Source organism: Xyrauchen texanus, chromosome 43 (genome assembly GCF_025860055.1).
Source record: "Xyrauchen texanus isolate HMW12.3.18 chromosome 43, RBS_HiC_50CHRs, whole genome shotgun sequence".
In the NCBI taxonomy this organism is placed as follows: Eukaryota; Metazoa; Chordata; class Actinopteri; order Cypriniformes; family Catostomidae; genus Xyrauchen; species Xyrauchen texanus.
Window position 1 is genome coordinate 30,086,524 of NC_068318.1, and position 23,028 is coordinate 30,109,551.

The 23,028-nt window shown below is 37.0% G+C and overlaps 2 protein-coding genes across 9 annotated transcripts in view; one reads left to right on the top strand and one right to left on the bottom strand.

The window, feature by feature from the left end:
- The window catches only part of LOC127635439 (cAMP-specific 3',5'-cyclic phosphodiesterase 4D-like), a 146,487-nt gene extending 138,169 nt beyond the window's left edge, over positions 1-8,318 (top strand). For 7 of the 8 annotated variants that reach the window (XM_052115490.1, XM_052115491.1, XM_052115493.1 and 4 more), the window contains 5 exons: positions 730-829; positions 3,023-3,177; positions 3,294-3,416; positions 4,099-4,281; positions 4,456-8,318. In XM_052115490.1, coding sequence (XP_051971450.1) covers positions 730-829; positions 3,023-3,177; positions 3,294-3,416; positions 4,099-4,281; positions 4,456-4,881 — 987 coding nt within the window. In that variant the 3' untranslated portion in view covers positions 4,882-8,318. The remainder of the gene's footprint in view (positions 1-729; positions 830-3,022; positions 3,178-3,293; positions 3,417-4,098; positions 4,282-4,455) is intronic. The other variant, XR_007969476.1, reaches the window with a different exon arrangement.
- A 4,299-nt stretch (positions 8,319-12,617) lies between these two features.
- Positions 12,618-23,028, bottom strand: part of LOC127636208 (ras-related protein Rab-3C-like) — a 30,887-nt gene continuing 20,476 nt past the window's right edge. The window contains exon 5 of the mRNA XM_052116640.1: positions 12,618-22,577. Coding sequence (XP_051972600.1) covers positions 22,384-22,577 — 194 coding nt within the window. The 3' untranslated portion in view covers positions 12,618-22,383. The remainder of the gene's footprint in view (positions 22,578-23,028) is intronic.

Genomic DNA, 23,028 nt, shown 5'->3' on the forward strand with positions numbered 1-23,028 from the left:
AACAAGACCACAATGATTGGAAGCACTTCTTCCCTCCTTTTATAGCATCAGTCTGCTCTTATAATCCAATCAGAATGATAGAGTGATTTCTGACTAGTACTCATTCACACTTTCCCAGGTGCTGCTGATATGATCAGTGAAATGATGTTAGCTGGCCATTTTGTTCCAGGACCATAATTCAGTGAAATTTGGGTTTTTGTGATAAAATAATTTTCTTTGGCCAATGAAGCTTTTTGCAATGATTTAAAATGCATCTGATCACTCTGCACAATAATCTAGAAACAATGTGAATCAACACCACAACAACTGAAGCAGAAAACTCACAACATTTATGTCACTGCCAATAATTTGGCCATGGCCATAAGCTACAAAAATGATTTTCTCCGATATCTTCATGGCTATTGAAAAAGGATCATTTACAAATAGAAATATTAAAGGAACAATAGCAAAAACAGCCTGTTTTATTCTTAAGTGTCAGAGAGAGAGAGTTGAAAATGGTCATGAAAAACTGAATTACAACTCTTCTTTTTTTTGTTGACTAACAATATACAGTAAGTGGGATTTTGTGGGGAAGAAATTCTTCAAACCCTCTAAAGTGTGCTAAGAATTAATGCACACTTGACTCAGGACTTTTTGTGCTACTTGCTGGACTTATAAATGAGTTATGTGGTCTGAGATAATATCTGCTCTCCAGTACTGACCACACATCCATATGTCGCTCTCTTTCAGGCGGTTTTCACAGACCTTGAAATTCTTGCTGCCATTTTCGCCAGTGCAATTCACGACGTAGACCACCCAGGTGTCTCGAACCAGTTCCTTATTAACACCAGTAAGTGTTCTTTATGGATATATGGGCAATTCTAAAAATAAGTGTTGCAAATCATATCCAAGCAATTCTACTTTTGATAAAATATTGAATTATCAGTACATTGATGGAAATGTATTTGGCTACTTTAAGATCAGGCCACAAAATATTTTAATATAATACAATTTTGTCTATCGATAATAAAACAACTAGTGCTTCCAGCTGATTAAAATATTTAATTACATGATTTTTCATAGTTAATTGCAATTAATTGCAGATTTTAAAAGTGTTGAAATTTGACTATATCTACTTCTTTTCCTGTTGAAATGCATTTAGTTCCTAGAATAGAAATCAATATGCAATAATGTTTTATAAACATTTTCCAAACAAAGTATCCCACAGTATAGAGATAAAAATGCACTGAAATAGCACCAATTCAAATAACATTAAACGTTTCCCAAAGTCTTATTAGGAGGTTGACTAATTGAAAGAACTAGTCCCCATAGGTTGCGTGTTCATTGTAATAGGCATTAAATCTCTTAAACTCTGATCCTCCACTATATTAATAGTGGATATCCACTTTGCTACAGCAATCGTCCAGCCTCATTTCCATGATTCACACCGTGTTGAACTCCACATGAAAAGCGCTTACAGAAAACGGCTAAATGATACTACATCTGAATTCTACGGTAAAAAAGAAGCAATTTTAGCACTGTATTTGACCAATCAGCATTGAGGACTAGAATGAGGTTTTATAAATAAAAACATATGAATTTGACTTTGGTGCCCAAAGCTCAAAATGTTTTAAAACCCTTCAGATCACACCACAATGAACTGCTCTGTGAAGTTAGTAAAACCGTTTGTGATCTGTTTATTTTCCTCCATGGAACACATTAGGAGATGTTTGACATGTTTAAATGCCATTGACTTTCATTGCATCTTTTTAACTGCATTTTCCATAACAAAATAAAAAAGTGAATTGTGTTTCTAAGGCTGACAGTCTGCCTAACAACTCCATTTGTGTTCCACTGAAGAAAGACATACAGATTTAGAAGAACATGAGGTTAAGTAAAAACTGAACTTTCGAATTTTGAGTGGACTGTCCCTTTAAGAGGAGATAAGTCTGACAGTGTATTAATGGCCCAAATCCATCAGCTCTGGAAAGACAGAAACAGTGGCACACATCTTTCTTAAATCCACACAACCGCCCATCTGCTTACGTAACTTTATTTTGGCATAAGCAGAACTGGTGCACTGATATGACAGATAAATGCTATTCAGCCCTCATGGGTGTGTGTAGCTGTCTGCAAGAGGCTTTAGTGCTTTAGAGTGAGTGTGTGTGTGTGTGAGTGTGTGTGTGTGTGTGTGTGTGTGTGTGAGCGTGTATTTATCACTTTGTGGGGACCAAATGTCCCCATAAGGATAGTAAAACCCGAAATTTCTGACCTTGTGGGGACATTTTGTCGGTCCCCATGAGGAAAACAGCTTATAAATCATACTAAATTATGTTTTTTTGAAAAGGTAAAATTGCAGAAAGTTTTCTGTGAGGGTTAGGTTTAGGGGTAGGGTTAGGTTTAGGGGATAGAATATAAAGTTTGTACAGTATAAAAACCATTATGTCTATGGAAAGTCCCCATAAAACATGGAAACACAACATGTGTGTGTGTGTGTGTGTGTGTGTGTGTGTGTGTGTGTGTGTGTGTGTGTGTGTGTGTGAGTGACAAGCAGACCGTCGCTGGCGTCACACACTGTAATCTCTCATAGACAGTGATGGAGTTATGTCGCTGTTTGTTGCACAGTCTATGTGTGTGTGTCCATCACAGTAGATACACACACACTAATGTGCAGATTACTACAGGGTAAATTCAATGTAACTATCATCAACCAAAACTAAATAAACTAAAAACTAAATGAAAACAACATATTTGTAAAAACTGACATTAAAATATATTTTCAGTACTCCAAAAAAAAATTTTTTTTGTTCATATACTCAGATATTATGTCTTGTTTTCAGAGAAATGTTTGTGATATTCATGTTTAAAAACATGTATAAAGTGAAAACAAATCAATTGAAAGGTCAAATTTAATAATAAAATATGAGAACTAAAGAAGAAATGTAAAATTATATTAACCCTGGTCCATGTAGCATTTAGGCAGTATGCTACAGAATTGTCATTGTTTTTGTTAATGTTTGTGTGTGATTGTGTGTATTCGCAGACTCTGAGTTGGCGCTCATGTACAATGACGCATCAGTGCTGGAAAACCATCATCTTGCCGTCGGCTTCAAACTCCTGCAGGAGGAGAACTGTGACATCTTTCAGAACCTTAACAAAAAACAGAGACAATCGCTGCGCAAGATGGTCATAGACATCGTACGTTCTGCCGACCTAATTGTTGTATTCTGAATTAAACTTTTGGTTTATTATTTTAAGTTTGAAATGAATGTTACTTTAACATAGCTCACAGTTTATGTTTATCATTATTTAAGGTCTTGGCTACTGATATGTCCAAACACATGAACCTGCTGGCCGATCTGAAGACGATGGTGGAGACGAAGAAGGTCACCAGTTCTGGCGTGTTGCTCTTGGATAATTATTCAGATAGGATACAAGTAAGATGTTTGTCTTTTTTACTTTGTAAATGCTATATTCAAAGAACTTCAACAGCTATTTAAAGTGACACAAAAACAAAAGTCAAATGAATTAGGGATGGGCATTTGCGAGTAATTTTGTACTCGAGTACTCTAACCCATCCATCAGAGTACCCGATTAATCGTAAATTAAAATGCACGTTTAACACATACTTGAATCTTTAGATTTTGTTTTATTCACAAACATTACCACGAACAGTTTCGAAATAAGATAATGTTTACAAACTATGCTTTTCTTTTGGGAAAAAGTTTAAAGAATAATAATGATTAATAGCAATAGAAAACAAAATATATTTAAAAATAACAGTAAAAATCATTACATTAACTTACATACACTCTAGAAACCAATACTGACGGCATGAGTATAAACTCTTGAGTACCTCCACAACATCCTCCAGTGGACTCAACTGTATCTGTGGGATTTGGTGAGAGATTCTTAGGGAAAACAGTGTATCAGCGCTGTTCACAGCAGGCATATGCGGAAATGAAAATGGATTTGTGATACTCGAGTAGCTTGTGCAGAATGAGGACTCTATTGCTTGATTATTCATGAACATCTCTAGAATTAATGTACCAGAATTAGGCTTGTAAGACTCAAGAAAGTATTATTTTGGTGGCATTAACTGTTGAATGTGTTGTTCAGGTGCTACAGAACATGGTCCACTGTGCGGACCTCAGTAACCCCACCAAACCGCTGCAGCTGTATAAACAGTGGACCGATCGCATCATGGAGGAGTTCTTCAGTCAGGGAGACAGAGAGAGAGAGCGAGGGATGGAGATCAGTCCCATGTGTGACAAACACAATGCATCAGTAGAGAAGTCTCAGGTAATGCTTTTACTTTTACTCTGCCGTAACAGGGCTCCAGACTACGACTAAAATGAGATGACTCCAAAAATAAATGACGGCGACAATAATTTTAATGCACGGGTTCTTTCACACAACGGTCGTGTTGTGTGCGTTCATATGCGGAAATGCTCACAAACATCTCTCCATCTCTAGGTGGGCTTCATCGACTACATTGTCCATCCACTGTGGGAGACTTGGGCCGACCTCGTCCACCCGGACGCCCAGGACATTCTGGACACATTAGAGGATAACAGAGAGTGGTACCAGAGCACCATTCCTCAGAGCCCGTCTCCCACTCCAGACCAGTCTGAAGAGGGCAGCCGATCCGGCGGCGCTGAGAAGTTCCAATTTGAACTGACCCTTGAAGAGGACGGGGAGTCAGACACGGAGAAGGACAGCGGCAGCCAGGCCGAGGAGGAAGAGGATGAGGACAACAGCTGTAGTGACTCCAAAACGCTCATCACGCAGAACTCGGAATCCACAGAGATTCCTGAGAGCGAGGAGGGGATTTCCGAGGAAGTTTCCATGGAACCCAGCATGGACGAGGAGGAGGAAGACGAGCAGTCTGCAGACACATAGCAGCGTGTCTGGACCGTGTAAACTGAACGCCATGATGGCAAAAAACGTTAAATATTTAATAATTGACAGTAAAATTGACTTCCAAAGCGCACGTTGCACTCCAAGACCTTGGCCTCTCTGTGTCTCATTCTGTCTCTCTACGAGCTGCTTGGAGACGAAAGGTCATTAAGACGGTAGGTTGTCGTTTTATTTACTCAGGAATAACATTTAGTCCTCTTGTTTTTTCGAGCTTTCTTTTGTTTACCTTCGCCTGGCCCGCATCTTCTAGCAGATGGCTGATGATGTCTGTTGACACTGTCCGTGCGGACGCCCATCCTCCCGTTCTTCTCTGTGGTTCAGAGCAGGAAAATCTTCCGCCCCAGGTCAAATAAACATACGGAGGGCCGTTACTGTAGACGCCCGCTGCACAAAGCAATCGGAGGAGATTACGCTCACAGAAACGACACCAGCCGTGGCCAGTGAGGAAAAACATAGAAAGGAACGCATTTCCTTGGATTTCAAAGAGACCTGTTTTTCTACGTTTTAAGTCTTCCTAAACTTTGACTGAAAACAGACATAAAACTCAACTTGTTGCTGTCATGGCCTCTTGGATGATTTTGTACGGTATACATAAAGATTTTTACGTTACTTTTAATAACAAAACAGCAGCTGTTGTGTTTTCAAGGAAACTTAACGTGAAGGGTAACTTGCAAGTACGCAACGTGACAGTCGCCCTGCGTCAGTTTGTGCTTTTTCCATCATACATCACTGCTGTGTTGCACAAATCCTCTCCTTTTAGATTTAAGAAGCTGTACGTCATTTTTCTGTTTTTTTTTTTTTTTACTTAGTAAAACATTTACCTCCAGTGAGCCTCTTAATACTTAATACTTTTTTGCCATTTTACTCCTGTAGTTTTATCGTGTTTCAAAGCAATGATTTTGGCAACAAGTTACTTGAAAGTGAATGTTCTCTTAATGCATCATAATAATATGTGTTCTTATGAATAATTGTAACCGGGTGATTCTCATGAAACCCATCAAGAAAATGTCATGGTCAGTTAACTCAAGATACGCTTTAAAGGTGTAACCATGAATACAATGTTAGAATTATAACTTTGGTAACAATTATTTATGAAACAATATTATCCATTATTTTATGACATTATAAATGTCTTTATAATTGATTATACAGACTTAATAATAATTGATCTATTGTCACACATTATACATACAACAAATAATTTTTTTCACATATCCCTGCTAAGCTGGGGTCAGAGTGCAGGGTCAGCCATGATATGGCACACCTGAAGCAGATAGGCTCAAGGGCCCAACAGTGGTGTCTTGGTGGTGTTGGGGCTTGAACCCCCAACCTTCTGGTCAGTAACCCACAGCCTTGCCTACCAAGCCACCACTGCCCAAGTATAGTGTCACTTCAAGTATAGTGTCATTATGCTTTCTCTAAAAATCCGCCTTATAATCCTTATAGACATTTTAATCACCAAGCAAAGGTCTTTTTTTTTTTTTTTTTGCTAAGAAAACATCTTGTTCTAGCTTATAACTCCAGGTCAACCAAATCTTTTAATGGCAACATCCTGTTATGGGTGTATCACACATTAAAAGCTACTAAATAAAGTACTTCGGTAATAACGACATCTGTTTGCACAAGCTGCTGTTGGAGATTTTATAGCGTGCGAGACTTTGAACTCGACACAATTAAATCGTGCTCTTCATTATTTATTTATTTTTATTTTGCCTGTTTATTTATTTACTGAGGATCTGAAACGAGCTTTAAACTACAACCTACAGAGGTCATTCTGAAACCTTATAGGTCAAAAGTTCTGCGCACAGATAATCTACGATCGTAGGGTACGCGTTGTGCAATGCTCTCCGAAATACGATTACACAAGCTGTTGGTATGACATGATTTCATTGCTTGTTTGTTTGACGTTTTGAGTCATAAAACACAAATCGTTCATCCCATTAGATCAGAGATTTTTCTCTTAGGGCTAGATGCAGTTTAGCGTCAATTCCGCATTTGCGCATTTCATGCCAAAAGTTCTCCATGCACTATGCGACACGCGGCGCTCTTTGGCTTTTAATAACGAATTATTATTTATACGTGTATATGCTTTTATTTATTATGTTGCCGCATCGCTTCTGTTTGAAAGCAGTACCCTACTGTAGACCATCAACTGTAGCGTAAAGCGTGTGGACTTGCAAGTTACTAAAAACTATTGTCTTTTTTGTCGTGTACATAGAACAAACCTTTTTAAAGGCTGTAGGAAATATAACATGCTCACAGAAACTTGAATTCTGGCTTTTGAGTAGTACTGTTTTTTGTTATTATATATATATATATATATATATTATTATTATTATTATTATTTAAGTTTGTGCCATGATATTTCTTTCCTCACCAGATGACCTTACCTAATTATGGATTTTATTTTTTCGTTATTTTTTTTTGCTGTTTACAATGTATTTATTTTGCTGTACATATTGTAATTTTTGTTGTAAATGATGACGGATTCTAAACTTCATTCGAAGGGCGATGGAGTTGATGTATTTGGTAAACTCTTGTTGAGAGAATGTTTATTATTTTAAATATTATCCGATGTAAAAAAAACAAAGATTAATATTCTCTATAAAAATTAAAACCGAAAAAATAAAAAAAAGTCACCTTCAAGCTTGTTTATGGAAAACTAGGCGAAAAGCCAAACAATATGAGACAAGTCGCCACTGGCGTTTGGCCCCAGGGCTGTGCCTTAACTTAAAAACGTATTTTATTTGTCTGTATGTCTGTTTGTACATGTCCCGTCTCTTTACGTGTTAAAGAACTGTCTGAGAGGATGTGTAATCCATTCGCTGCCAGGGTATCAGGGCATATTATGCGCTGCATTTAAATCTAAAGCTTAGGACATTAGTTTGATTCCTTTATTTGGTCCAATAGTGGCACATAGTGAACACTGCTGTCATTGCTTTGGTTTCAGATGCCGAATGCAATGCAGTGGATGCAATAGACTCTCAGATATGCGTAGAAACAGTTCAGTTTGCTCTAGAGGTGCCTGGCTGCGTAATGTTCTATTTTCAAGCTGTTCTTTAACTTTGTTCAGGCACTGTCTGCTACCTTTGTGTCATCCAGCCTTGTAGATGTGCTTGTGCACTGAACACTTTCAGATGTTAAATAAGCATATTTTCTGACACACATACTGTAGATTTTAGCAGCCCTGGACCAAAGCCAATCGTGGCTATTATTATTATTATTACTAATTATTATTACTGGTATTTTTCAATGTCATTAAAGGGATACATGAACTGATACTTTAACATTGATTTCTAAGTTCTGATGATACTTTTGTCTCTTACAGTTTTTTGATGGTACTGTAGATCCAACTCGAATCGATTCAGAGTCCATAAACTAAACATTTTTATATGCAACAAATGAAATAAAAGCATGGGTTGATTACACACATGTTGCATGTTTGTATTTGTTTAAGAGAAGCTGATAAAAATGCATTTATGCTTGAGGCTTCTTGCGTCTGGTTGCTCAATATCCTGATGACTCAAACTCTTTTGATGTGATTGAGAGCGTCATCATCTCTTCATGCGCTCTGGCGACCTCAAGTGGACATTTAGTGAACGGCAGAGCGTTGTGGGTCACGTGTATTTACTGGAAAATTTGCTTAGTTTCACTTAAAAGAAAAGAAAAAATTAATCTTTGATTTTTAGTCAAAAATAAGCTACATATTTAAGGCTAATGAGAGTTTTACAACAACAAAAAATAATAATAATTTTTGTTATTTTTTTCAACATTGAACTTCAAGGGAAGTTCAATGCAAAACTACAGGAACTCAAACAAGATAGAGTGACTTAACATAACCTGAATTGATTAATTTAATTAATCTAAAATACAACAAATTTTATGTTTAGCAATTTCTCAAAAACAAAACAATTTCTCAGTCGAGTAAATACTGAAACTGTAATTCTGCTGCCATCTGGTGGCCACGTCGAGTAACAGCTGCAGTTGCATTCAGATATTCATTTATATTTGGCTATGATAAATAGCAATGGCAATATATTATTCAGATTTATCTTATGTTCTTCTTAAACCCAATTAGACCCAAAATCTTATTCACAGTCATGCCATGTTTGATTGTTTACAACAGTCTGCTCGTTATAAAGCTGTCCTAATTTGTGTTTTATTATCTACTGAATATCTGGGATTTTTTTTAAAAAAAAATTTATGCTTTATCAGTGGAGTGATTCAAAACACTTTAAACCAGGGACTAAAAATTGTTAGAGGAACGAAAACCGAAAACTAACAAATGTCTTTTTACGTAACGAGAAAACAGGAACGAAGAACCTTTTAATTGTTCCGGAGTGAAAATTTTATTTTTAATTGCTATTAGTTGGTTAATAACTGGTTAATTTCATTCTAATAATTGTTTAAACAAAGTTAAAGGGTTAATCACAGTACATTTCCAGAATTGCATCACTTCCTCTTGCACAAAAAAATGTGTCTTTACTAATTTAAATAGGAAAACTTTACTTAATTGCACATTGTGGATGTAGCTCTCTGTATTACTACATATACATGTACTTTAATCCAGACACAAAGTAAAAAGTACATTTCACAGTTGTTTCCAAATTTTTGGTGGTTAGATATGATGCATTAATACAGATTTGATGCTGCTACATTTTGACTGAGAAGTGCATCTGTAATGAGATCTTAATGCTCCGTTTCAAAAGAGCCAAGATCAATGAGTGTGTGCTCCTTTCTGTTTTACCCCAATGTTGGTTATTAAATCTGTATAAAGTTTATTCAGGACTTCATTAGCTCCAGAAGAACATGGTTTCTGCATGTGCTCTTTGTGTGTACTACAAGGTTTACTTTGGCCTGCATAAGGTGATATTTGTGCATGCAGGAGAGAGACATTAGGTCTAATCATTTATTTAAGATGGAAAGATGTATTTGAAATATTTCTGGGAATGGCGGCCAAAATTTTGGAATAAATGTACAGATTTTACTGTTTTGGAAGGAAATTGGTGCTTTAATTCACCAAAGTGGCATTTAACTGATCACAGAGTATATTCAAGACATTACTGATGTAAAACAGCACCATCACTATTTGACAAAAGTCATTTTTGATCAAATCTAGACAGCAGCAACACTCCAACACCTTATCCTTGAGTAATCATGATAAATTGATCATTTGGTGCTAGCTGAACGTTGTGTTTGTGTTTGTTTTTGAGTTGCCACAGTATCAATAGACTGGCATGTCTGAAGGTCAATATTGGGTCAAAAATTGCAAAAAAGAAACAGTTTTCTCTAGAAACTCATCAGTCAATCATTGTTTTGAGGAATGAAGGCTATACAATGCTTGGAATTGCCAAAAAACTGCAGATTTCATCCAAAGGTGTAACTACAGTCTTCAAAGACATAGACAACTGTCTCTAACAAGGACAGAAAGAGATGTGTAAGACCAGATGTGCAACTAAACAAGAGGATAAGTACATCAGAGTCTCTAGTTTGAGAAATAGACGCCTCACATGTCCTCCGCTGACAGCTTCATTGAATTCTACCCGCTCAACACCAGTTTCATGTACAACAGTAAAGAGAAGACTCAGGAGGACTTATGGGAAGAATTGCAAAGAAAAAGACACTTTTGAAACAGAAAAACAAAAAGAAAAGTTTCGGGTGGGCAAAGAAACACAGACATTGGACAACAGATAATTGGAAAAGAGTGTTACGGATCTTCACCCCATTGAGCTTTTGTGGGATCAGCTAGACTGTACGGTGCGTGAGAAGTGCCCGACAAGACAGTCACATCTATGGCAAGTGCTACAGGAAGTGTGGGGTGAAAGGTCAAGTGCTACAGGAAGTGTGGGGTCAAAGGTCACCTGAGTATACATTGTGATCAGTTGATGCCTCTTTGGAGAATAAAAGTACCAATTTCTTTCCATAAGTGCAAAATCTGAAATCCAAACCTTTGGCCGCCAGTGTATATAGAATGCATTAAGAATACATTTATTGAAAATATGTTTTTGTATATAAGCTACTTTAAGCTTCCTTTGATTTCAATGTCGATAATTCTTCCACGTGAAAAAATGTAAACACAAATTTTTGTGTCCCTTGTTTTGAGCTGACATGACCAGGTTACATGTTTATCTTGTAAGATCTCCTTTTATTTCGTTCTAACCAGTTACTATTTGGACTAGAGACTGCAACAGAACAACCCATTGAAGAGATGGTAAGTGTATTCCAATCCTCACAGCCTCGTTGTCACTCCCATTAAAAATCAAAGATGGTGCTGCTGTGAATAAGGTCCACCAAGGCTAGCAAGTCAGTCCACTGTCGGCCATCTTTGGAACGCTATTGGGACGCTATTTCCAGTCATGCCTGTGCAGCTCCTGTCTACTTGAATGGGGAAACACCAAAATCTCAAAAAGGTTGGTCAAGATTATGACAAAGGACATATTTGAAAACAGCTAAATAATGAAATCATAAATTGTACTTCTAATGCATGTGCATGCACGAGTTGATTGACAGGCGATGTCTGTATCTAAAAGTTGATTGACTCTTTTACTTAATCTTGTGGAACTTGTCCCACTTACTGTGTTATTTATTTATTTTTTTTCATTTTATACATTATATTACAAAACATTTTTTGACAAAAAAAAAAATGCAACATGTTTGCTCTCTTTGAAAGAGATTAACACAATGCCCAAATGCAATCATTTGAAGTAGTTTACCAAAATCTGGGGGAAATGACCCTCAGCTCTCGTGTGTTACAGAAGCAGCTGTGTCTCATTTCACCTGTAAAGAGGGTGTTGAATATACGGCGCCTGGCAAGGGATGGATCCGGTTCACTTTTGTTGTGGTCACATCTTATAAACACTTGGGAATGTTATAATATGTTGTGCCCACGAGATCATTTTATCGAGGTAACATTAGTCACGTGATGTGAAGTCGTGGCCTCAACATGTTGTTTAATGAGTATATCAGACCTGCAAATGACCACAGCAGTCTGGCAAATGTATAAATGAGTTGATCAAATAACAATAACATTTAACATGTAAAATACATTCAGAGAATTGTTGGAATAGCCATCGAATTCGTTTCTTGAATAAATGTATCTGAACTGATCTAAATTCTGCAATTATGCTACATCATGAGCATTTTTGTGTGTCATTGAGTCACCGAATTGTGTTATTGAGAATTGTTATTGTGTTTATTACACAATTGAAACAATGGAAGTAAATGATAACGATTCGTGCACTTAAAAGATTTGTTCAACAACACAGATTCGGTTGAATCATTTTATAGAGATAGCGGTAGAATTACAGATTTGTTTGTCAAGCAAAATCTTTTACAGAAATAACAGATTTTAATATGCATTAGCCTACAGGTAAATGTAACGGCTCAGGTATACTTTATTTTTGTGCGTTCTGAACTGGACTGGCCATCGATATGTTGCCTTTCAAACGAATATGAATGCATTCGACGCATGCACATTACGACACTCTTTTAGTACAGTCAAGGGCAGGCGCATGCACCGACGAAGCTCACAGACGAGGACTGTCCGAGTGTCGAGACTGCTGATGATGATATTTGCGTCATGCATACTTTGCACAGCGCGATCCCCAGCGCAAACAACTTAAGTATATTTTGGCCTTAACCAGACCAACATCATGTGAGATTTGAACGGGGCTCAATGAAGAATTAGGCTTTCTGAGACATCAAGCGCCCCCTTGTGGAAGAACAACTTTATGTCTCCTATTAACGTTCTTATAAAACAAATATAAAAACATCTAAAACTAAAAATTGTGTTCAAAGTTTAAAACTCACTAGTTTTAGTAATTCGTGTAGCAGAGAACTTGAGTATCAACACAATAGTAATATTTATTGGTATTAACAATAAATGATACACTTATTCATAGAAACTTCACACATACAGAAAAAAAAGATTCCTTCAACCAAAATGTCATAAATGATCACAAGTTAGGTCCAACAGATTTTATACAGAACCCCACGGTAGGGCACATGAACTCTTATCATGAACTGAGATTCAGAATGGATTTTGAGGACTGCCTCAAATGATTTTAGAACAACGAATAAAATAAATATGTTCCTGTGCAAGCGGAGATGGAAATCCATTTGCCGTATGAAGTGAATGCAAATCTGTTGTCAATGAACAATTCAGACAATAAATGAAGTCTAACTCACTGACCAAAAAAAGTGCCATAGAACCACCATGTTTGTTTGTTTATTTGTTTGTTCAGAGCAGCTCCATGTCATTCTCTCTCTCTCGAACCATCGTCACCGGCCGCCTTTATCCCTCGCGCGCCCCCATCAGGCTGATTGGGCACCGGGCGTGCGTTGTTCCAGCCTGGCCCCGCCCTCCTCCACTCTACAGACCCCTATTGTTTTTGTTAGTTTTCCTATTATTATTATTCCGTTTCTTCTTCTGCTCTTGAGTCTATGGTAGCCCATAGAACCGCTTGAGGGAAAGTTATGAAATTGCACACAGATAGAGGACAGTCTGATATGTTCCCACAGCAAATTTGGCGTTTCTACCTCAAATCCTCTAGCGCCACCAACTGCCCAAACTTGCACACATGTTTATGTTAATAACTTTTGAACTGTGAGTCCTAGAAACTAAATTGTTTTTCTCTGATTTCAAGGCTCAAGACAATTTGATTGCACCCTATGACGTCATTATCGTCATGAAAATTAAAATCGTCCTAGGCCGTTTGTCTGATTTGCATGAAAATTGTCCTGCATCATCTAGAGGCACTCACGACAAAAACGTATTCAAAAAATGTTGATAAACCATACCGTTGTCGAATGGCGCTTCAACGAATTCGACAAAGAATGCGCAACATTGAACTTGAGGTTGTATCTCTGCAATGCTTTGAGGGATTGGGACGAAACTTGGTACTGTTATCACCATTAGGCCCTGAGTGTACCTGCAGCGTTTTGTCACACTGCCCCCTACTGGTCACAAGATATGAAAAAAGCATATTTTTGCTTATAACTTCTGAACTGTTTGTCATAAAATCATCAAATTGGGCTCATTAGATTCAGTAGGGTATAGCGAGTCCAACGATATGAAAAATCCTTATGTCGGCCATTTTGGACGTCGGCCATTTTTTATTTAGTCATAAAATGCTGTATTTTACGAGCGACTTGACGTATCGTTATGAAACTCGGTATGTGTCTTTGGCACCATGCTCTGAAGGGACTACTGTTTCCCTACTGTAATGAGACTGGTCTTGATAGATTTCGTGGTTCATGCCGAGAACAATGATACCAATTATGGCATGATTGAGCAAACTTCCTGTCCACCACATTTTTTGAAAAGATACTTTTTCGAACTCCTCATAGACTGTTTCTCCGATTTGCACGAAAATTGTTCTGCATCATCTAGAGGCACTCACGACAAATAATTAATCACATAATTTTGATAAACGATAGTTTTCGAATGACGCTTCAATTAATTCTACGAAGAATGCGCAAAATTAAACTTGAGGCTGTATCTCCGCAACACTTTGAGGGATTGGGATGACACTTTGTACATGTCATCGCCATTAAGTCCCAAGGTTACCTGCAGCGTTTTGGCACACTGTCCCATATTGGTCAGGATATAGAAAAATAGCTATTTTAGCTTATAACTCTTGAACGCTTTCTTGCATGAGAACCATCATGCCCAGATAGTGTCTCAGCAGTTTCAGAACAGTGCCACATACTGGACAAAAGTGAAATAGCAATTTTATTTATTTTTGAAACAAATGTTTTTTTACAATTGCAAGTTTACTTTCTCTGACTCCTCATACACTGTTCATCAGACTCTAACCAAAAACATGTCACAAAGCTTCTTTTGCTGCTCATGGTGCCGATAATTGGCCTGACCCCGGTATCGCTGCTTGCAGCTATATTTATTATTATTATTATTGTTTTTAAGTACAGTGGTACTCAGTATGATTACCATCTGATGCCATCACTGAACCATGGTACATAGTATTTTTTATTAAATTTTTTGTAACATTAACATTTTCACCCTTTTTGAGCTCATAACAAATTCAAATTCCATAAAGCTGTTTTATGCAATGAAATGACAGCTATTATAAAACTACCGAACACTCAAACCACAGACATCCCCGCCAGAAATATGACTGCAGTAGAGTGATTTAAAATATTTAGCCCTATACAGTACATGCTATAATTTAATGGTAATTTACACAAACACACACACAAATAAAAACGACAGAAATTGTTTGCCGACAAGATATACATTTACTTTTCTCCATACTTATTAAATACACTACCATACACACTCACACACACCTATATAACTCTTTTTTCATTTGCCTTACTGTCAGCATATATTCAACATATTCCAGTTTAAACATTGAGGCAGTACACTCATTCACACATTGGTTAAGATAGTGTGCAAATTCAGCATGGCACATCTAGACGCTCATTGACACTTCCTCAACACACACACACACACACACACACACACACACACACAAGGGTACTAGATTCAATCCAATCAGTCATTCAATGGCTTCACAACACACACACACACACACAAGAGATAGGGTTTCAAAATATTGCACTTGCTGGCCCACTGCGACCCCCAAGCTGAGGGACGCATAAAATAACAAATAAATAAGATTATACAGATACGGTTATCTAAATAGAGATGTCTTACAGTCTCATGCAAAGGGGGATGCTCAATGTAACTTGCGATGGGGAAACGAGGTGGATTTTGTTTTCTTTATTTTAAGAACACATCGATGAACTACTAGCATTACTCAGATCAACATTATCAGTCTACTGTAAATCTGTGATCGTGATATGTTTTTTATGGAGCCGGATATGGTCGGCCTAACATTATAGAAACTTTAATGCACTACGCTCACAATACCACACATATAAACGGATCACATCATGTAGTTTTATCATTGAAGGGCTATTCATTTTTATTTTGATTTTAACTCTATGTGGATTATAATACATCACAATGGTGATTGGACAATCTCTGCCACAAGCTGAATGGAGAATTTCAGAAAACCTCTCAAGAACTTGTCCTGATCATATTTCACACCTTCTAGGGAAAATGTGTGTTTTTAAAGATTTTTATTGTTACATTGTTTTCATGAAAATTAAGTACATTTTCACCAAATTCTCTGGTGCTATAAATCTTTAAAAAAAAATTCTAAATTCCGTTTTATTTTTCCCCGAATTCTGTGTTTTTTATTTCTGTATTTTTTCACTCTTGCTTGTGAGATATTGTTCAAAACAATGCAATTATTATTGATATTATCATTATTTATTACTACATTAAATACATTTTAATAATATTGAAAAGTAGCAAATGTATTGTATTGAAATACTCTCTCAATTTCTTCAATTTTATATGTTTAATTAAATGAAGCTTTTATTTTGTTAGGAAACCGAATGAACTGCTTTAATATCACAATTTTATGCTTATATCAAATATGTCATATTCCATGACATTCCCCATTTTATAGTAAATATCGTTTTTATGACTGGATTCTACAATTCTGTCCGTGTTTCCCTCATCACGGAACGCAAAGAGCCCTACAATACTCATTACCGTAATGTCACTACGTTTGTTTGTTTAGTTTTTTTTTAAAGATTTTTTGGCATTTCCATTATTCTCAATGTTGATTCTCATTCCTGTAATAAAGTTTTTACTGTATTACAGGGTAAAAATACTGAAATACAGTGATTATTTAAAAAAAAAAAAAAAATATGGAAAATAATCTTAATGGTCTTAAAAATAGTGTTAATTTTCTTTATGCTAAATATTTCTTTTTAGGGCCAACATGATGCTTTGCACTGTACTTTTTTCATGACAATTAAGCTAATTTTCTTAGGGGGGGGTCATTTTTATTATTCTCCATAGTGATTTTCATTACTGTGATAAAGTTTTTACACTGTTATTAGAAAAAAAAAAAAAAAAACTTAATGGCATATAATCTTTCAAAATTGGTAAAAAAAAAAAATGTTTATGTAACATCAATTTCACAAAAACATGTGCTTAATTGCATTAAAAATAATGTAGGAATGACAACAAAAAATGTGTAATGGTCCTAAAAAAAGACTTATTGTTCTTCATGCTAAATATTTATTTGTAGAGCAAACATTATTTTTGCATTTTTACATTATTTAATGACAATTAAGCACATTTTACCGCAAATTCTCATTACCGTAATGTTTCGCGGTTTCCTTTTGTTTAGTTTTCTTGTAATTTTATTCTCAATGGTGATTCTCATTACTGCAATTAAGCTTTTACTGTATTAGTGAAAAATATTGAAATACAATGATGTTTTTCTTTACATTACAGTAATGACAATTTGGGTGGGAAATATGCTTAATTTTCATAGAAACGATGTAGCAATGAAAAACAAATCTTAGTGGTCCTAAAAATAGGGCCATTTCATTTTCTTTATGCATAAAGTTTTTTTTCTTTGATTCTGAGGTGAAATGACACATTTTGTGATATTCACCCTAGTAATGCTTTTGCTTAGCAACTGTAGTGACTTAAATGACGAGATAAATTAATTCAAGGCCAATGTCATATTAGGTTTGCTGCATGAAATATTGATGACTGACTCACTTCTTCTTAAAATAGCTGCCAGAGACATTTCCTTTGCTATTACTGCACTGTCTTACAAGACGAGTGCCGACCCGACCCGAGCAGTTTCCTTAAAACATCTAAAAATCACAGAATCCTCTCCAGCCATGAGTATAAAACAAGATAAGGGCAGGGACAGGAAATGCTGAGAGCAACACTTCCACAAAGTAGCTTTTTAGCCAGCAGAGATACAGAACCAACAGTGATAAACAGAAAACTCACTTCAACTAGAAATAAAAAAACAACAACTGTTATTCAGACATACAGTTCATAAAGCACATTTAGACAGTGTGTATTCATTTACGTTGAGTAAACAAATGTGCAGCGTCTCTAACACTTTGCAAATGCATTGTATACATTAAGATTAGCTAATGCCTTCAGTATAACAAACTTATGATGAACATGACTTTTGCAGCATTTATTAATCCTAATGTTAATTTATAACTTCATTGTAAGTTCATAATGCATAAACTAATGTTAAGGTAAGAATTTCAATATTAAAATGTAATAGTATATGTAGAAATTAACAATAACCAAGGATAAATGTTGAAAAAGTATTGTTTATTATTAGTTCCTGATTACTATTGCATTAACTAATGTTAGCATATACAACCATATTGTAGTGTTAGCATGTGTAGAAACATTTACTCTAATACACCTTTTACCTGTATTTAACAGCTACTTAAATTCACAACCGTGTTATATTTATACTAAAAAGATAAATACAAATATGTACACTCAATATATCATTGTATGTATATAGGTAAAATAATCGTAATATAATCTACAGAATACACACACACACACACACACTAGTCCACACTACAGCTTTGCAGCCAATATCACTGGCGCTGCAAGATGGGGATAAAATCGTCAAAAATACTCGAAACAGACGTCAATATGGCATGAATTCCTGAACTACAAAAATGGCTGAACTTAGAGGCAGTGAGGAGTCAGCAAAACACATCTTTGTGATGAGTGTGTGTGAATGCAGTTTTGTAGGCATGCTATTGAGTTGAACTCCTGTTGTGATTATAATGCCGCTTAAATGAAGATCGTGCTCTAACAAGCTGATTAGTTTATCAACAGCTGACACATGCATGTGGAGATGCCTTCAGAAATGTAAGCGCAGTGTAGTTCTAGCGGGAAGACTAGCAGCTGTACATCATCGCACTATTAGCGGGGTAACTCCTAGCCAATCACATGTAAGCCGTTGCTTTATAAGTCTGCTCACAATCTATCACATTGCTGATTCAGTGTGCTAACACGGCAACCTCCACCACCCCACCACCACCAGTTGAGCCCCGTACTGCATGGGGGTAGGCTCCTCGCCCCTGCCTCCTATCTCCGGCAGGATATGACGGTCCCGAGTACAACATCTTCGGACCGCCAGATGGGGCCAATGCCCAAGAGAGACATTACATTTCTGTTTTATATTCATCAAATAAATGTCATCTTAAATCTCACTCAAGTCTACAAGTCTTCCTGATAGAAATATCCTGCTTCCCATTTCTGAAATGGTAATTACGAGTCCATCGCGTTCAAGTGCTTTGTTGTTGGTAAGAACAGGAAACACGGAGGATGCCAAGTTCATTATTGTATATTACTTGGGGACACCGTAATACATTTCCTCAGGTTGCTGACGGTGATGGAATATTGCTCCAATATACATTTTCTAGGTGTAAACATACAATATGCATCAAATAGTTGCTGATATACGTAATGTATATGACCAAAATGGCAAGCGCCCAGGACCCGTACTCTCCTCCGCCATGTTGAAAGTTGACATCTCCTCCCAACTTGAAAGCCCGGGTATCATAATTACGACTTAGTGTCGTTCATGTGCAACTTCCAAGTAGAAAACTCATATTGACGATAATTCCAATAGCAAGCGAAGGCAGCATTAAAGGTGCTGTAGGCAATTTTACCATTTTTGCTAACTTCCGCTAGACTAAGGGCCCATTCACACAGGATGCGTTCTTGCATCTGGACAGTTTTGGAATTGTTTTCAATGTAAGCATGCGCTAGACGGACGTCAGTAGCTGCTACACCACGTCTCACTGTTTTTTCAACGTTTGCGGCGAAGTGCCGCATTTTGAAGCTGCCGCTTAAACTTGTTCAACTTTTAAGTAGCGCTGTGGGATATAAAACTTTATTAAGCAACAAGACTATCAATACAATTGTTTTGAAAACGGCTTCATGACTCAAAGCTTCTGGACACTGTTCAATTTACAGCCGTCTGGTGGGCAAATAATTCAGCGCACCTAGTAAGCTGGGACAGCTGATAGATTTGGTTTTGAAGCAATACAATTTATTGCGAACACAATTATACCATTTTCGTGTCTTGTTCACTAAAGCACAAGTTTATAAATAACCAAGTAATTCAAGGTTATGCGTTACAAAGTTATGTTTGAAAAAAATATAAACATATACTTTGATGAAAGTAAATTATAATGGATTATAAACGTGTAAATCAGCTTGTGGGCTGGGCAGTAACATTTAATGTACAGGGGAGTGAAAGGTGCTTATGTGACTATATTGAGTTTAAACATGTGTCGGTGTTTGCGCTTCTTTTGTTTTAGCTGAGTGAAACAGACGTAACAGATCACCTGGTTTTCCCAAAATAAATCAAGCATCCAGCTTCTTTTTTTTCCACGCAAGAACGCATTCTGAGGCTGTTTTTACACATTGTTTGACGCCGAGTTCTTCCCCTGCCCCTACAGGCCTCTTCGCATTGTAATATTTGGATCCGCGAGTACTAGCGGCAGCTGTTAACGGCGTATTACTAGGTAGCAACTCAGTAGGAAAAAAATACCGCAGTTTCACTTAGGGCTGGGTATCGTTCACAAAAGTGCTATACCTTGACTTCGATACCGGTTCCTAAACGATATTTTTCCCGATACCAATTTTATGAAATCCATTTGAACAAGATTACAAACATTACCTCAAAAAACTTTGGTTTTATTTTTTCAGTTTGTTGACTTTTTTACAGACTCATCTCCTGGGCCTTCTGGTCTCCTCATGCCAGTGTCGGCAGGGGCAGAGGCGATAACATTAATGTGAAGAGGAAAAACAAAACAAGAAAGCGAAACCGTTAATTCAGCTGACCCTAAGGATAAGTACGGTTTAACAATATAAGAGTTAAACTTGTCAGTTACGGTCAACCTTAAAGCATATTTAGCATTGATTTAGCTAGCTATCTATAGCCATACATCCAAACAATGTCTAACGTTACGTAGGTCCCAGTTTATAGGACTATGTCACCGAGGAGCACAGAAACGTTAATTTAACATGTACTCAAGCATGCACCACTACAAGTTAGCCAATTTTGTTTGTTGGTTTCTTTGCTAAATGTTAATCTCACCTGTCTGAGTCCTAGTCATAACGCCGCTGCATTCATCAGTAGTTTTGGAGGAGGACTCAGTGGTGGGCATCTGAATGAGGCTCTGTGGCAGGAGGACGCTAAGAGGATGACTGCACCAGCTCGATCTACTTGCAGTCGAAGCAACTTTCTGCTCTTAACTGTCAAGTGCTTCATCAGAATTGTCATGTTGCCGGTCTTGGAAGCAATTTTCTTGTCGCAAATATTGCATCGAGCTCTGTTGGCATCGAGCCTGGCGAAATATCGCCACACTTTTGATCTTTTCCACATCTTTCACATGTATGGGGTTTGAGACGCATACACACTACAGCCTCTGGGCATAACCGGCATAAACTAGTGTTTTCCCTTGATGCCTAAACACAACGGGCACTTTTAGATTTGGGCACATCTAGCATGCTACATGCTTATCGCTGATGTTGATGAGATTAACCCCTTAGGTATCGATATTTGGTCCCGAACGACAAGACATTTTTCGATACTCAATTGTATAGAGGCAATTCGGTCGGTGCCTAAAATGTATCAAACTCGATACCCAGCCCTAGTTTCACTGTTACTGAAGTATTTGTCTCATTGGGTTCAGTACAAAAACTGTAAAACAAGTAAAACAGAACTTGCGTTTGTCTGCCGCTGATACTTTGCACAAGGGCATTTCTGATTAGCTAAAAAAGCGCTGATTTTCTTTTTGGGGGGCTGTTTATAGAGTCAAGAGTTGTCTGTCACAGAGAGAGGACACCTATTTCAGTTATATATGTCACATATTAAGTAATTTAAATAATATATAAAAACGCACTTAGGCACATTTAACTATACGCCAATGTTCAAGGCTGTCAAATCATATAGACGAACACAAATTTAGTGCAAAGGTGCTGGAACAAAACAGGCCAACAGTGCAAACAAACCTGTCGCCACAGGTCACATATTCCTAAAAATGATTGCCTCACAAGTGCAAAACAAATACTGTACATACTGTAGCATACCAGCAATTTTAAAGATATTTTTCCCTCCTCAATTCTAAAACACTGAACAAAAAGCGGTTGGTGTGGATTGCAAAAGATGGCATAAAAAAAACGTCATGATAACTTCAAGTCCTGGAAAGAATTATGTTTTTGGATTTTTATTTTTAAACACTTTACGTTTATTTTTGCCTTTTAGTTCACTTTTCATTTTCTCAGTGTTTTCTAGTTTTAGTTTCGTTTTTGTTAACAATAATAACACAGCTGGGAAGATCGTACATCTGAGTTAAGAAGTCGTATTTACAATGCAGTTTGATCTGTTATTATTGTCCTAGACAGCTCTATTCCCATTGGTTGGGGTGGGGATACTAAAGGGTCACATGACTCATGACATGCATCAGATTCAAGAGGTTCCAGCACCTGCATTCTATGACATTAAAGGATAAATGCTTCTATCTAAAGGAGTTACACACGGGCGCGCACACACACACTGATGCTACCATGTTGTAAACTGAGCACTAACAGGCACAGTTCGGCTGCTGTAGTGGAGGAGGGTTATCCGTTAACCGTGCCGTTCCCTGGGTACCCGTGGTAACAGCTGGGTCAGTCTCTAAGCTCTCCGACATCTTGTTGCAGATTATGTCCACCAGACGCTCAAAGGTCTGCTTAACGTTGATGTTGTCCTTGGCGCTCGTCTCGAAAAACTCAAAACCTGTCAGACAGAAACAGAACAAATAACAAGAGTTTCTACCTGTTGCAAAAGCTAGCGAGCTGCCTAGATGGAGTATTTTAAGGCATCACTGGGTTTCCATCCAGATATTTTTATGCACATTTTGGGATATGCTGGATGGAAACACCAAGATGCAAATAAAATCTCCAAAATGTGGAACGAAAACCTGTAAACTCGCTGGAGGTGGATAAAATGTGTATTTGTTAAGAAAAAATTAGCATAAAGTACGATGGAAACTAATTTACAGAAACTCCTATTGAATTTAATATGAATACAAGATGTGCATAAAAAAAGTCATGTGACTAAATTACTCGTTCATACCTGGACTAACAAGCGAACCAAACATCACATCTGTTGCAGAGTTTACAGAGCAAATAAATCTGTATACATTTATACAAATTAACGAAATGGACGTCAAGATTTTCATAAAAAA